This window comes from Diaphorina citri, unplaced genomic scaffold (genome assembly GCF_000475195.1).
Source record: "Diaphorina citri unplaced genomic scaffold, Diaci psyllid genome assembly version 1.1 scaffold1089, whole genome shotgun sequence".
Classification (NCBI taxonomy): domain Eukaryota; kingdom Metazoa; phylum Arthropoda; class Insecta; order Hemiptera; family Psyllidae; genus Diaphorina; species Diaphorina citri.
This window is the reverse complement of record NW_007378518.1, coordinates 89,086-102,209: the sequence shown is the minus strand read 5'-3', so window position 1 is coordinate 102,209 and position 13,124 is coordinate 89,086. Positions and strand designations below refer to the sequence as shown.

Sequence of the window (13,124 nt, the reverse complement as noted above, 5' to 3'; positions counted from 1 at the left end):
CCATTAAATAGCCATGGGTGTATAGAGAGTGGCCTATTCTAATTCGAGTGATAACGATTTCATCTCTTCTGTTTTCAAGGTTACTGGAGTCCCATTGGAAAACATTATCTTTGATTTCTCTGAGTTTGTTTGGGGAGGGTAGGTTTTTCCACTTATTGTTCCAGGTATTATGGAGGGATTTTTTATAGTGGGTTTTTATGTCATGGGAGTTGATGGTAGGGAGGATGTCAGCAGTAATAGATTCCTTGGCAAGAATGTCAACTCTGTCATTGCCTTGGATTCCTTTATGACTTTTGTTGGATTCCCAGGCCAAGATTTTCTAATTTAAATTTTTTTCAAATTTTAAAATTTCGCGCTTGACGCCATCTTGTTTACGCCATCATTTTTGCAGTTTACGCACTTTGCAGTTTGACATTTTAGGAGTTTTCTTAAAAAAAAAAAAATAAACAAAAGGAAAAAAAGTGAAAAAAGAAAAATTTTCCAAGAAAATTGATAAAAAAAGAGACTGATTTTTTGGAAAATTGCCAGTGAATCAAGGCCATGCAGTAGTCTTATCTTATAATGATAAGGTGATAAGAGAGAACCGTTCTTCCCCAATATGATAACATCTATCCTGTGTCTGTTATCTACGTTTTGAATCCCAATTTCAGTGTTCTTACACACTACTAATCATGGCATTAAACTTGAGTGGATTTGTGGAGTTCTTTCAAAAAGGAAAGGTAAGTAAATCTTGATTGATAATCTAGCTCTAGCCAGAACTCATGTGAGAAGGAATTATTGTATTCAGACAGATTAAGAAAAGAGACAAACTGCTGACTACAAAGGGGCCAATGGCTGGTTGTGGTGGATGTTTACCTTATCTATTTCTTGTTGAAATAAGACTGTGTCCAAGTTCTAACCAACACTGTTTTCTTGTCTATTTCTTACAGACTTTCCGCCCCAAGAAAAAGTTCAACCCTGGAACAATGAGATACTCCCTTCACAAACAAGCTCAAGCATCACTCAGCTCGGGCATTAACTTGAGATCTGTCGTACAACTTCCCGAGGGTGAAGATATGAATGATTGGATTGCTGTCCATGTTGTAGATTTCTTCAATAGAATTAATCTCATCTATGGTACTGTGTCTGAATTCTGTACTGAAGAGTCTTGTCCCACAATGTCCGGAGGTCCACGGTATGAATACAAGATATGAATGATTGGATTGCTGTCCATGTTGTAGATTTCTTCAATAGAATTAATCTCATCTATGGTACTGTGTCTGAATTCTGTACAGAAGAGTCATGTCCCACAATGTCTGGAGGTCCACGGTATGAATATTTGTGGGCGGTAAAAAAAAAAAAAAAAAAAAAAAAAAAAAAAAAAAAATCGGAATACGACCCACAGTAAAGGTGGGTCTAAATACGGCTTTGGCGTGTTAGGCAGCCTAGTTAGCTTGGAGGGTATCGCGTCTACCTTGTAAGCGTTAGGTCGCGGGTTCGTTTCCCGCCCGGGGTAGGGCTGGACTTTATCTTAAGCCAATAAGGTTTGTTCTCGGATTAGCTGGCTTTCTCCTATCTTGTCCTCTTCTCTGTGATTTCAGGACGATAAGACCTTAGCTGTTACAGTACCCTCTATCAAATCTCTGGGAAAGAAGTACATTATTTTACGTCCATGTCTATCCGGAAATGGAAAGTTTGGTCAGAAAATTTCCAGCATCTCCGAGTTAAGAGTCTGTCCCCTTAACCACTCGGTGACATAGGCGGGAATTGATGTTTACCTGTCTCATAGCAGTAAGGAATCCCTGAGGATTGAAGAAGCCAGTCATCCAATAATAATAAATCCTTACACCTACTGATTTATATCCTTAATATTGAAATGTCATTTGATACCTATGTTAGGGAAATTAACCGTGAATTTCTCCACAACAAATTCATAGTTACCAAATAATTACATCAGACTGCATAATCAATATTGTCTCTTTGATTTGTAAAGCCCATTCATAAGTTGATTAGAAGTACCATGTAAATAATTGTTATTGGTATGAATACTTGTGGGCGGATGGAGCCAAGTACAAAAAACCCACTGCATTACCTGCACCTCAGTACATAGCATTACTTATGGACTGGATAGAGGGGCAGATTAATGATGAAAATTTGTTTCCTGTCTCAACAGGTGAGAAATTAAAATAATAATAAATCCTTACACCTACTGATTTATATCCTTAATATTGAAATGTCATTTGATACCTATGTTAGGGAAATTAACCGTGAATTTTCTCCACAACAAATTCATAGTTACCAAATAATTACATCAGACTGCATAATCAATATTGTCTCTTGGATTTGTAAAGCCCATTCATAAGTTGATTAGCAGTACCATGTAAATAATTGTTACTTTTTGTTCATATTGTCTCTTTGATTTGTAAAGCCCATTCATAAGTTGATTAGAAGTACCATGTAAATAATTGTTATTGTTCTTGTTTCAGATATACCCTTTCCCAAAACATTTGTGAACCTATGCAGAAAAATATTGACAAGGTTGTTTAGAGTTTTTGTTCATGTTTATATTCACCACTTTGATAGGATAGTTTCAATTGGAGCTGTAAGTATTTTGTGTTACTCTTGTAGTCATCCAAAAGACATTGGGTCTACCGTGTTGATACCATCGTCTGAACTGAATGTCCCTCTCCAGTAGCTCTGTGTACCAGAAACCAAGAGTGGCTGACTCCCACGATATCTGAGAAGAAACATTTTTTTATTAAAAAGTTGGATAACCTTTAAGGCTTGTAAAGGTTTCATAGATAGGTAGATTCACATTTGACTTACTTTCTGCCATTTCTCCGGTATCCGTGCATCGTACATGGCGTCCAGGGAAGATTTCAAGCCCTGGCTCATCACTATGGACTGGATAGAGGGGCAGATTAATGATGAAAATTTGTTTCCTGTCTCAACAGGTGAGAAATTAAAATAATAATAAATCCTTACATCCTTAATATTGAAATGGCATTTGATACCTATGTTAGGGAAATTAACTGTGAATGGCTCATCACAATAGTGCCGTCGATTGCCAACTTGAGATCCGTCAGCGTTTTCCGGACCTCCAGAATGACGCGTTGAATACGGTCGATCTCCTGACGAAGGAAAATGTTCATGGGCAGTAGAGCGCCCATCCGTTGAAGAGCTTCCCTTACCTGAAATCAGTATAGGGAATACATAAGACCTTGATTAGACTGCGGGAGTAAAGGGACTTTTCGGTCTCTATCAACACTCGAGTCGTATACGAGAAAGACTGAGGTAACATAGCAGTCAAAGCGTTAGGGTTTAGGAGGATCAGTTTTTTTTTACCTTGGAAGTAAATGGGTACTTTTTTTTTACAGGTTTGATAGAGGGAACTGTTACTACTAAGGTCTTATCGTCCCGAAAGCGAAGAGGAAGAGAGGATAGGAGAAAGCCAGCCGTTTCGAGAACGGAACTGTTTTATTTTTAACCCACTGTAAGGGTATAATGTACATAGGTTTGTTTGAAATTTACCATTGATGTCAAACTGAGCATATTTTGATTTTACCGAACACATGTCGATGCAAATGAAATTTTGCCTAGTTACCTACAAATGATCCATTGTGTGAAATGAAGACATTAATTATCATTAAACCCAAGAGCGGCTCTTCAGTCAGTGAGTAAAATAGTAAATCCCATCCAAGTCATGCTAAAAAAAAAAGAATAATAAATAAATGAAAAGAAATGACCATAAACTTTATATCTGTGTATGTTATCCGATACCTATGTACCTATACATCCATTTTAGTTTTCGCTTTAATTCGTTCTAGGAACGGCTGGCTTTCTCCTACCCTAATTGTTATTGTTCTTGTTTCAGATATACCCTTTCCCAAAACATTTGTGAACCTATGCAGAAAAATATTGACAAGGTTGTTTAGAGTTTTTGTTCATGTTTATATTCACCACTTTGATAGGATAGTTTCAATTGGAGCTGTAAGTATTTTGTGTTACTCTTGTCATATTAACAAAAATTGGCAACAAAAATCCTCTGTGAAAAGACACAAGTGTCCTGAGTAAGATCATATCAGGCTTAAATGCCATCACCTTTTTCAATGGAATTTCAAAATTTTCAACTCTTTCAATGATAAAATTGTCCTCATGAGGCTGAGTGCACCCTGGAATATTAGCCAACAACACAAGCTATCTCAGATGGACACCCATCCAAATCAGCCACTAAGTTGCTAAAAATAACAAGCTCTTTTGTTTAATATAAAATTGGCAACAAAAATCCTCTGTGAAAAGACACAAGTGTCCTGAGTAAGATCATATCAGGCTTAAATGCCATCACCTTTTTCAATGAGGCTGAGTGCACCCTGGAATATTAGCCAACAACACAATCTATCTCAGATGGACACCCATCCAAATCAGCCACTAAGTTGCTAAAAATAACAAGCTCTTTTGTTTAATATGGTAGGTACTTGGCTACTTGATTCTCAATGTTATGAATGTTAATAATGTAATCTCTTCTTTTGTTCTTACAGGAACCCCATGTGAACACCTGTTACAAACACTTCTACTATTTTATTCGGGAATTTGATCTGGTCAATGTGAAAGAGTTGGAGCCTCTGAGAGAAATGACCGCCCAAATATGTCGTGATATGTCACCCGCTGCAAACCATTAACCATCCTTCCACCACACATAGAAAATTCTCCCACCTAAAACATAAAACACATAGCACAATAATTGGTTCCATACAAGCTTAGAACTATTGTGGAATCAATGTAGACCCATTGTCAGGATTTGATTTGTTTGTTATTGCTACTTCTCAAACTTCCAGGAACATTGTTTCACAAAATATCATCTTTCACTCCTCTTGATTTTCTGGCTTGGATTTATTGTGGTTGAGGTGTTCACCTGGTAAACAGGAGAGCATGGGTTGAATCTCAGCCATACCCTATCTTCCTTCTCTCTTCGATTTCGGGACGATAAGACCTTAGTAGTTACAGTTCCCTCTGTCAAACCTCTTCACAAAAACAAATAGGTAGGTCAAGCTGTTTCATAGTTTCGCCCGTGATTTCGAGTTCCTGTTGAGTCAACTGGCAAGAGCCGCCTCCTAATTCTCAACGGTAAGTTAATACAATGAAAAGCGGCGTTGTAGTGAGTTTGATACAGATCAGTAAGTCACTCAAGTGAAACTTACTCCAGGCTCATCTCCTAGGTGTGATTCAACATAAACCGATTTCACTTTTGTATCTAATTAATCATTACTGCACAGAATCAGGTTGAGATACGACCGTTGTGATGAACGACAAAAAGGCAAGAATTTTGACAATCAAGAGGTATAACAATACCAGGAACGGGTATGAAAGAAGATTCAATCAAGAGGAAATTTTTAGAGGGAACTATAACAACGAAGGTCTTATTGTCCCAAAATCGAAGAGAAGGAAGACAGGACAAGAGAAAAACAGCCGTTCCGAGAACGAACCTTATCTGTTTAGGATAAAGTTCGCCCGCGGGGCGGGAATCCAATATAGCGCTTACAAGGTAGGCGCGCTACCCTTCCAAGCTAACGACGTTAGACGTCTGATATTTTGATCTAATGTAACCGTAACCACGCCATAAAGCAACTGTAACCACACCATGAGTGACTCAAAGAAATTTACCAAAAGCCGAATCCTTACATATTGCAGATTCGGTTGCCCGAAAATATGTAATCTTTGGGACCTTTGTCCGCAAATCGGCGGCTCACTAAATCCGATAGCATTTTCTACATGGTAAATTATGTACCTATACTCGTGTATTTAAATGTTCTGTGTTGTGTATACTGAGTGTTCAAATGTAGTTTTAATTTAAAATTATAATTTAATAGATATTTATTCAAAATTAATTTAAAACAAAATCCCCAAAGCGATCGCTTTTAATTTAGGGATACTATTTGGTTTGATACTTTTTCACAGATTTGATACTTTTTTGGTTCCTTTTGATACTTATTGATAGATATTGGTACACCTTTATACTTACGAGTATATTTTAAAACGCATCCATAGGTAGGGTTATTACTGACCTACCTATTAGGTATATTGTGTAATATTTTCGGTTTGATTTTTACTTCCTATAACGTTTTAGGTTATAACAAAATGGTATTTGTTTTCATGCAATTATTTTACGTTAGGCAAAATTGGATTATTTATTATTTTTTTTTTTAGCTAAATTCCTATTAAGGATGAGCTATGCTGTCTTGTTTTAAAGCTAGGATAGCTGGGCTATCGCTAGTGCTGTAAGCTACTCACTACAGATCTACGTATCTACCTCTGTTTGTCAACTCCCACCAAGTCTTTATTTCTAGCCTTTAATACTCAAAACTCCGAACCAGAGCCAGTGTTAAATAGTTTTAATTTTACGACTTTTTTAATGTCTAAAAAATAAATATTATTTTCGCATTTGATTGGTCAAAAGCTAGGATTTTTATATATACGGTATATTAAGGGGAACCTTTTCAACATTCTATCAAAGGGGGAAATCGTATCAAATTTGGTTAGCTTGACTTTTCCTTTGAACTCCCCTTGACTAACAGCTCCTCAGTTATTCTCAAACATGCTGAATGTACCCCAGGTTTTAAGCATTTAAATATTACTCTCTTTCAAAACTGGTCGTGGGCTCAAGTAATTTAAATAGCCCATCAATTTATTGTATTTATTTTGCATTGTTTATTTAAATTTTATTAAATTAAACTTATTTAATACGATTTAGCTCTTCTTTGTTCTTATTATTCCTCTATGAGTGAGCTATTTACTATAATTTAAACGCCTTGGGGGTTTAAATTTAAATGTACCTACGTACCTTGCTCGTAACGGTGGGTTTGAAGATGAGATTCGATAAAGTTATCTCGACTTTAAGGAAGATGTCTTTGCCATATAACTAGATTTTAATGTTTCTAAATTTATTTATTTTATCTATACGAATACTGACTAGATCAGACGTCTGAATGATCTTTTTATCACATATTAATTAACTAGGTTTACTTACATTCTAAATTTAATTTTAAATTTGTCTATACGGCTGACTAGATTAAATATACGAATTGGGGATTAATTAGTCGTTCAAGTATCTACTTGATATCACACAGTAAAGCCACACCACGCAACGTCCAGTGGCGCGGGTTATTGTCCGTTTCAAAATCAATAGAGCCGACATATTTAAGATCAGTGCGCTGGGGTTTCCTATAGATGGGACACTCGTATAGCTTCGGGTCTTTACCAGCCGTGGTGTTGATGGCGTAAATGTAGATCACGGGCATTTGTTCGTACAGAACCTAAGAGAGAACACAGGGAATCGTGTTAAGCTGGGAGTATGGTTGGTTCGGCCGTAACCTCAAGCCAAAGGTCCCGGGTGCGATTCCCAGAGCAAAAAAAAATGCTCTTGTATTTGGATTGCAAATATTTCAGCGGGTTCTTCAACTTAAATTGATCCTAAGGGCAAGGAAAACGTAGACCCTCGACAACTAGTGTGCTTAAAGACATGTGATGTTTTCCAATCCATTACTTTCTGATTTCTGGTGTTCTCGTGTTGACTCAGCCCCTAAGTTGGAAGTATTGTGCCCTTTATCGCCCATCTGATGAGGGGCATACTAAGACACAAAGCACATGACCCCCTGATACTTACTTTGAGTGTTAGATATCACTGACGTGTTTAACCCCTTAATATTCACTTTATGTCTTAGGCGTCACTGGTGTATTTAACCCCTTGGTACTCACTTTAGGCTTAGACTCGACCAGTTTGCCTCCTCGCCGATCGAGACTAGCGCCCTCTAGGAACAATCCGTGCACATACACTCCCTCTGGTGGTGAATCATTGAGTTCATCCTTGTTGTGGTAAATTAACACGATTTCTGTCGGAGGAAGTTACGTGTTAATCCTTGGCAGATTTTTTCCTTCACGCTGCGTTTTTCACGTGCAAACACATTAGCAAGAGTTAAACGAACAGTAGGATAAGTCATAACATCTCTTTATCTTAAATGATGCTCAGATTTGTTCATTGAATACATCTCTGAAGATAGCTTAATTTATTCTATACAGTTCCGGAGTTTGAAACAAAACAATTAGCGTAGTCAATAGGATTTGAAAGTGACCGGAGGTGACTGTAGGTACCTTGTTTATATACCTAGGAATTATTACCCACCTTTTTAGTGGATATTTCAGTATTCTTAATTTCTAGAGTAGGCAATAGAGACAGCGATCAGTTCAAACGGAAAACATTTAAAGGGATTCGTGATAAGAAGGTAAGATGGATATAATTTTCTTTATATTACCAGGTACTTTCGGGATAGGGCTGAAAAGCCCCTTTACTTCTAGTGACGAGGTGTTAGGTACATATTTTTTTTCTTGAAAAAATAAAATAATAATAAAAATAATAAATAAAAATATCAATCAAATGATAATAATCTGTATGATAGGACCGAGCAAATAAACGTGTGAAATGAACCCAATATGCCATTTTTGATAAAGACTGGGTTTCTGTTTCAGCCCTGTGAGCCCGATGCAATGTTGTCCTCTACCAAGCAGTTCTCATGGCTTCTTTCGATTCTGTGTTTATGGCAGAACTATGTACAAGGTTTAGAGCCTGTATCATTGGACAAGGGTAAGTGCCTACTAAGTGGTACCTTTCATTATTCCGATAGCTAACCAGAACCTGAACACCTTGCACCAAAGTTGTAAATTCTGGAAATGGCTTTAGTTCTCGACGAGACGGACCATTCAAGCTAAACAACGTGGTGTTTGGTTTTTACCTGGATGAGTAACCACTAAGGACTCGTCACGTTTTTTGTGAGGCCTGCGGCGCAATAAAAACATCACTCATAAAAAAAACTTCTTTTCTGATATTAAAAACCTCAACAATCATTCCCATTTTCCAGACTGCACCATAATTCTCTCGAGAAAACACCTGGACGACAGAGCACCTCTGTTTCTGCACTACACTCCGGTGACCAACAGCAGCACTCAATTCTTTCTGCCCGACACCCGAATCGAACTGTCGGGCAAACGAGTCAACTATTTGCACATTAGAAATGAAGAGTCTGTTATGTTAGCATGCCCGGGCAAGGGGAATCAGATTGAGGGACTTCAGAAACCGGTAAGATTTTAGGCCCTTATTATACCTAGTAGTTTAATGAGGTATAAAAACTGCTCAAGAAAGGGCCTTTACAGAAAGAAAGCTGGTAGTTTTCAAAGGGTCATTCAGTCTTATTGCTTTTACAGAACAAGCACAAGTCCCCTCGATGGTTGACTGCAGTTCAGGACGACCCTATTAAACATGGCTTGTACCATTACCCCGGTGTATGACGGAAAAAAAGAAAGCTATCTTTTCTTTATTCTGCCATCACCATTCGGCTACACCTGAAGCCGCTACAGCAACTGTCAGTTTAGAACAAAATGTCCCAATGTTCAATTATAAAGATCACTCACCCTCAGGCCATCTGACAGACCCAGGTCTATCAGACGGTCTGACGGTGAATATTCCAGGTCTTCATTTATTATTTCAGGTTTCAGTCATAGCTTGCCACGATCGGAAATTCTCATCCCAGCAGAGTAGGATTGACATCAAGGAGTTGAAATGCACTGGAGATATGGAAGTCCATGTGGATAAGATAGGACAGTGTGGAGCCGGTGGGAAATTTGATTCATACAAAATTGGATTTAAGGTAATGGTTGACAGAAAATTGAGTTCCTTAAGGTCCCAAGTTCGTTACCTAAAACTTTTTTTTTTTCATCATTTTTTAAATGGTTTGATGTCACTGTATAACGGCTCAGAATTTTTACCCTTCATTCGGCGACGAATTGGTTACCCACACCTATCATAGCATCTTGCCTGTTACAGAGGGGACTAGGTGCACTTATATTATGGTGTACCTACAGTACCAGTATACCATATGATAGGGGGGTTAGCCTAGACCGGCCGGGTGATCTATGGTAGTACACAGAATTGGTTACCCACACCTATCATAGCATCTTGCCTGTTACAGAGGGGACTAGGTGCACTTATATTATGGTGTACCTACAGTACCAGTGTACCATATGATAGGGGGGTTAGCCTAAACCGGCCGGGTGATCTATGGTAGTTAGTGATGGGTCGTGGGTAAATACCCACTGGGTGGGTAAATAAAAATTGGGTATTTACCCGGGTATTTATCCACCCCCAGGGTGGGTAAATACCCGGGTATTTTAAAAAAAGAAGAAAAATAAACAAAAAACATCGTCACTTTATTTTTTTTTTTTTAATTTCCTGGGCACAAATCGACTGAGGTGCTTCTTGAAAATACCCGGGTATTTATAAAAATTGGGTATTTACCCGGGTAAATACCCAGGGTATTTACCCCAAAAATAAGTACCCGGGTATTTACCCATCACTAATGGTAGTACACAGAATTGGTTACCCACACCTATCATAGCATCTTGCCTGTTACAGAGGGAGAGGGGACTAGGTGCACTTATATTATGGTGTACCTACAGTACCACTGTACCATATGATAGGGGGTTGCCCTAAACCGGCCCGGTGAGTATTTATAAAAATTGGGTATTTACCCGGGTAAATACCCAGGGTATTTACCCCAAAAATAAGTACCCGGGTATTTACCCATCACTAGGCGACAACCTATAATGGCTAACTCGCATTAACCTCACCCAACCTAAATGGGTTCGGGAAAATATAGCAGCCCGCGATTGCCTGAAGTCACCGATTCGGATATAAGCCACGCGAAACGTTCCTTAACTTCAGTAATCCAGTGAGTACTGGTGCATTGCATTTATCGTGCAGTCGCCGCTGACCACAAATACAAGGTGTATTATACCATTACGATTACGATCTTTCTATTTCCATAATTCTTTCCCAGGTGGATAAACAAGACGAGACTCTCATGGAAGCTTGCTTTGACCCCGCTACTCTGACCACCCTGTATACTAGACACACACTACGCGGTCCTACACTCAAGGCTGCTGTACAGAAGATCCGGGTTCGACCCTACAAGAATGTGGAAAAAGTTTACGGCAATGTCAATCCGGAGATTCTTTATAAGAAGGTAAAGAAAAGGGAGTACATAAGGGGTTGTAAAGGTGTGAATTTACGACTGCTTGTTGGAAGAAACAGCTCCATTCGAGGAAAAATTGCAAACATCACAAACAAATAATAGTATAATATACCGCTCGAATAGAATAGGTACTAAAGATTCTCCTCACAACAACAGTAATACGAGTAGGCTACTACTAAGTAGGTATTATTATTGTAGTCGAAATAATGTTGAGGATGAAATTACATACCTTGGCTGGAATTGAATCCATGGCCTCATGTCTACCAGGCAATCGTCTTCACCACTACATCAAGGTAGGTTTGATTTACGAAACTCTGAAACCCTTCCTGAAATTTTCTCTCTCCCCACTCTATCCCCCTTCCTTAACTTCATACATAATTTTTTTCCTCTTAATTCCCCACTCAATTTTTAATACCACACTAAATTTTCTCCTCCAGAAATCTCAGCGCAAAATGTTCGCTTCCTACTTGGACAACGCTCTGCTGAGGAAATACCTGGAGTCAAACAGCCTCGCCAGAACTCAACTGGTGCCTCGTAAAGACTTCCCACTCAAATTGTCCCTTCTTAAATCCACACTCAAATTCTCTCCCCCAGAAATCTCAGCGCAAAATGTTCGCCTCCTACTTGGACAACGCTCTGCTGAGGAAATACTTGGAGTCAAACAGCCTCGCCAGAACTCAACTGGTGCCTCGTAAAGATTTCCCACTCAAAGCTTGGAGACGCGCCCTGGATATGTACATCAATATAGTACCTCAGTGGAAGAGCATAGCTCGAGGACACTGGGAGAAACTGGAGATCAATATTCGACGAGTAGCTATGGAGGTAAAATAATGCTCTTCATAAATCAGCTCAGCCCATGTAATATATGAGCTCAACCCGTTGCCGTTAATTTGTTTAAACTTGACAAAAAAAAGAGGAAAAAAAATTGAATTTTCTAAAAATTAAAAGAGACTCAAGTTACCTGTGTGTGTATCTTTTTCGTCAAAAGCGATTGAAAATTAGTGCACAGTGAAAAATCGTGTTCAACCATAACTTTTGGTCCTTTCCGCCTAAGGATAACCAGCCTCTCGTTCAAACCTTTGATGTGGTATGCACGGTTCACTGCCAATATCTTCTTTCTTCTCAAGCAACTTTGGCCTTTTCAAACTTCTCTTTTTTTCCAGCGTAATCTCACCCTGGACATCATCACTGGTATACTAAACGATGCTAAGTCCGATAACACTTCATCTCGCCCCTCTCAACCTGACTATCTTGATCCCAAACACAAACACATCGCTATTCCTGGTAAGCGGGAGGACGCGGGTTCAAATCCCAACCAAGACACATAATTTTAAGCTTAGACTTCAATTATTTCATCAATAACACCAAACTCAGTGGTGCAGTGGTTAAACCAACCTCAGTGGTGTAGGTAGTGGTTAACATGTTGAACTTTGGATCTGGAGGTTGGTGATTCAAGTCCAAGTTAGTCACAAAATTTAGCGTACTTTATGAAGCGGGGAACGACATTTGTGACAAGTATTCATGCTTAACACAATAAAAATGCATTCCTTATTCCAGACTTCCTGTACAAAATCGTGCGCGACCCGGCCTCGAACCAAGGAATCGCTTTCGTCAGTGACAACAACCCACTGGACCTCTCCGGTCACAGGGTGTGCAAAGATGTCTGCACCGACCACCAGTGGCCTTCCTACAAACAGAGCTATGGGGGTGTCATCTATTGCTGTGCTGTAGACGAGGTGGTGGCCCTAGTACAGGGGGTGCCACAAGTACACGTGACCGGGGTACTGAGGGGATCGCAAAGTCTGTTTCAACTGTCCCTCGAGGAGGATGTGCTGGAGACTTTGGACGAAATGGTTCAGTGAGATGTGAGCACACGGTAGTGCGCCAGGCCAAGTTTCAGTGAGCCTGTGTATCTTTACACGAACCGATTCGGCAGATTTTTTTCACTTTCATAGATCGGGGACCGGGTTAATCTAAAGATGAACTTTTGAAATTCGGGGCAGACTTATAACTATCCAAGGCCAAATCAGCCAGCCTAGTTAGCTAGGAGGGTAGCACGCCTGAGAG

The 13,124-nt window shown here is 39.1% G+C and overlaps 3 protein-coding genes across 4 annotated transcripts in view; 2 read left to right on the top strand and 1 right to left on the bottom strand.

Moving 5' to 3' along the window:
* Positions 1-430: 430 nt before the first annotated feature.
* On the top strand, positions 431-4,894 carry LOC103514144 (MOB kinase activator-like 3). 2 transcript variants are annotated; one of them, XM_026827189.1, is made up of 6 exons: positions 431-719; positions 930-1,116; positions 1,251-1,308; positions 2,019-2,152; positions 2,466-2,581; positions 4,518-4,894. In XM_026827189.1, the coding sequence occupies exons 1-6, from the start codon at positions 672-674 to the stop codon at positions 4,656-4,658; spliced, it is 684 nt and encodes a 227-aa protein (XP_026682990.1). In that variant the 5' UTR covers positions 431-671; the 3' UTR covers positions 4,659-4,894. The 2 variants fall into 2 exon arrangements, with proteins under 2 accessions (XP_026682990.1, XP_008477232.2); XM_008479010.3 differs by lacking the exon at positions 1,251-1,308 and having other exon boundaries at positions 432-719; positions 930-1,174.
* Positions 4,895-6,128: 1,234 nt separating this feature from the next.
* The window catches only part of LOC103514143 (dynein heavy chain 5, axonemal), a 65,363-nt gene continuing 58,367 nt past the window's right edge, over positions 6,129-13,124 (bottom strand). Inside the window, exons 64-67 of the mRNA XM_026827186.1 lie at positions 12,687-12,802; positions 10,374-10,429; positions 7,732-7,865; positions 6,129-7,289 (exon numbers count right to left, since the gene is read on the bottom strand). Coding sequence (XP_026682987.1) covers positions 7,086-7,289; positions 7,732-7,865; positions 10,374-10,429; positions 12,687-12,802 — 510 coding nt within the window. The 3' untranslated portion in view covers positions 6,129-7,085. The remainder of the gene's footprint in view (positions 7,290-7,731; positions 7,866-10,373; positions 10,430-12,686; positions 12,803-13,124) is intronic.
* LOC108252988 lies at positions 7,853-13,101 on the top strand. Its single transcript, XM_017446102.2, has 8 exons — positions 7,853-8,255; positions 8,500-8,614; positions 8,889-9,106; positions 9,516-9,674; positions 10,863-11,048; positions 11,652-11,879; positions 12,221-12,341; positions 12,615-13,101. Exons 2-8 carry the CDS (start codon positions 8,518-8,520, stop codon positions 12,917-12,919), a joined length of 1,314 nt encoding a protein of 437 aa, XP_017301591.2. The 5' UTR covers positions 7,853-8,255; positions 8,500-8,517; the 3' UTR covers positions 12,920-13,101.

Coding starts and splice junctions, on each gene's coding strand:
- LOC103514144 (XM_026827189.1), top strand. CDS start 672: ATGGCATTAAACTTGAGTGGATTTGTGGAGTTCTTTCAAAAAGGAAAG. Junction 720..929: donor AGTTCTTTCAAAAAGGAAAG/GTAAGTAAATCT, acceptor TATTTCTTACAG/ACTTTCCGCCCCAAGAAAAA. Junction 2,153..2,465: donor TTTGTTTCCTGTCTCAACAG/GTGAGAAATTAA, acceptor TTCTTGTTTCAG/ATATACCCTTTCCCAAAACA.
- LOC108252988 (XM_017446102.2), top strand. CDS start 8,518: ATGTTGTCCTCTACCAAGCAGTTCTCATGGCTTCTTTCGATTCTGTGT. Junction 9,675..10,862: donor CATACAAAATTGGATTTAAG/GTAATGGTTGAC, acceptor ATTCTTTCCCAG/GTGGATAAACAAGACGAGAC. Junction 12,342..12,614: donor CAAACACATCGCTATTCCTG/GTAAGCGGGAGG, acceptor TCCTTATTCCAG/ACTTCCTGTACAAAATCGTG.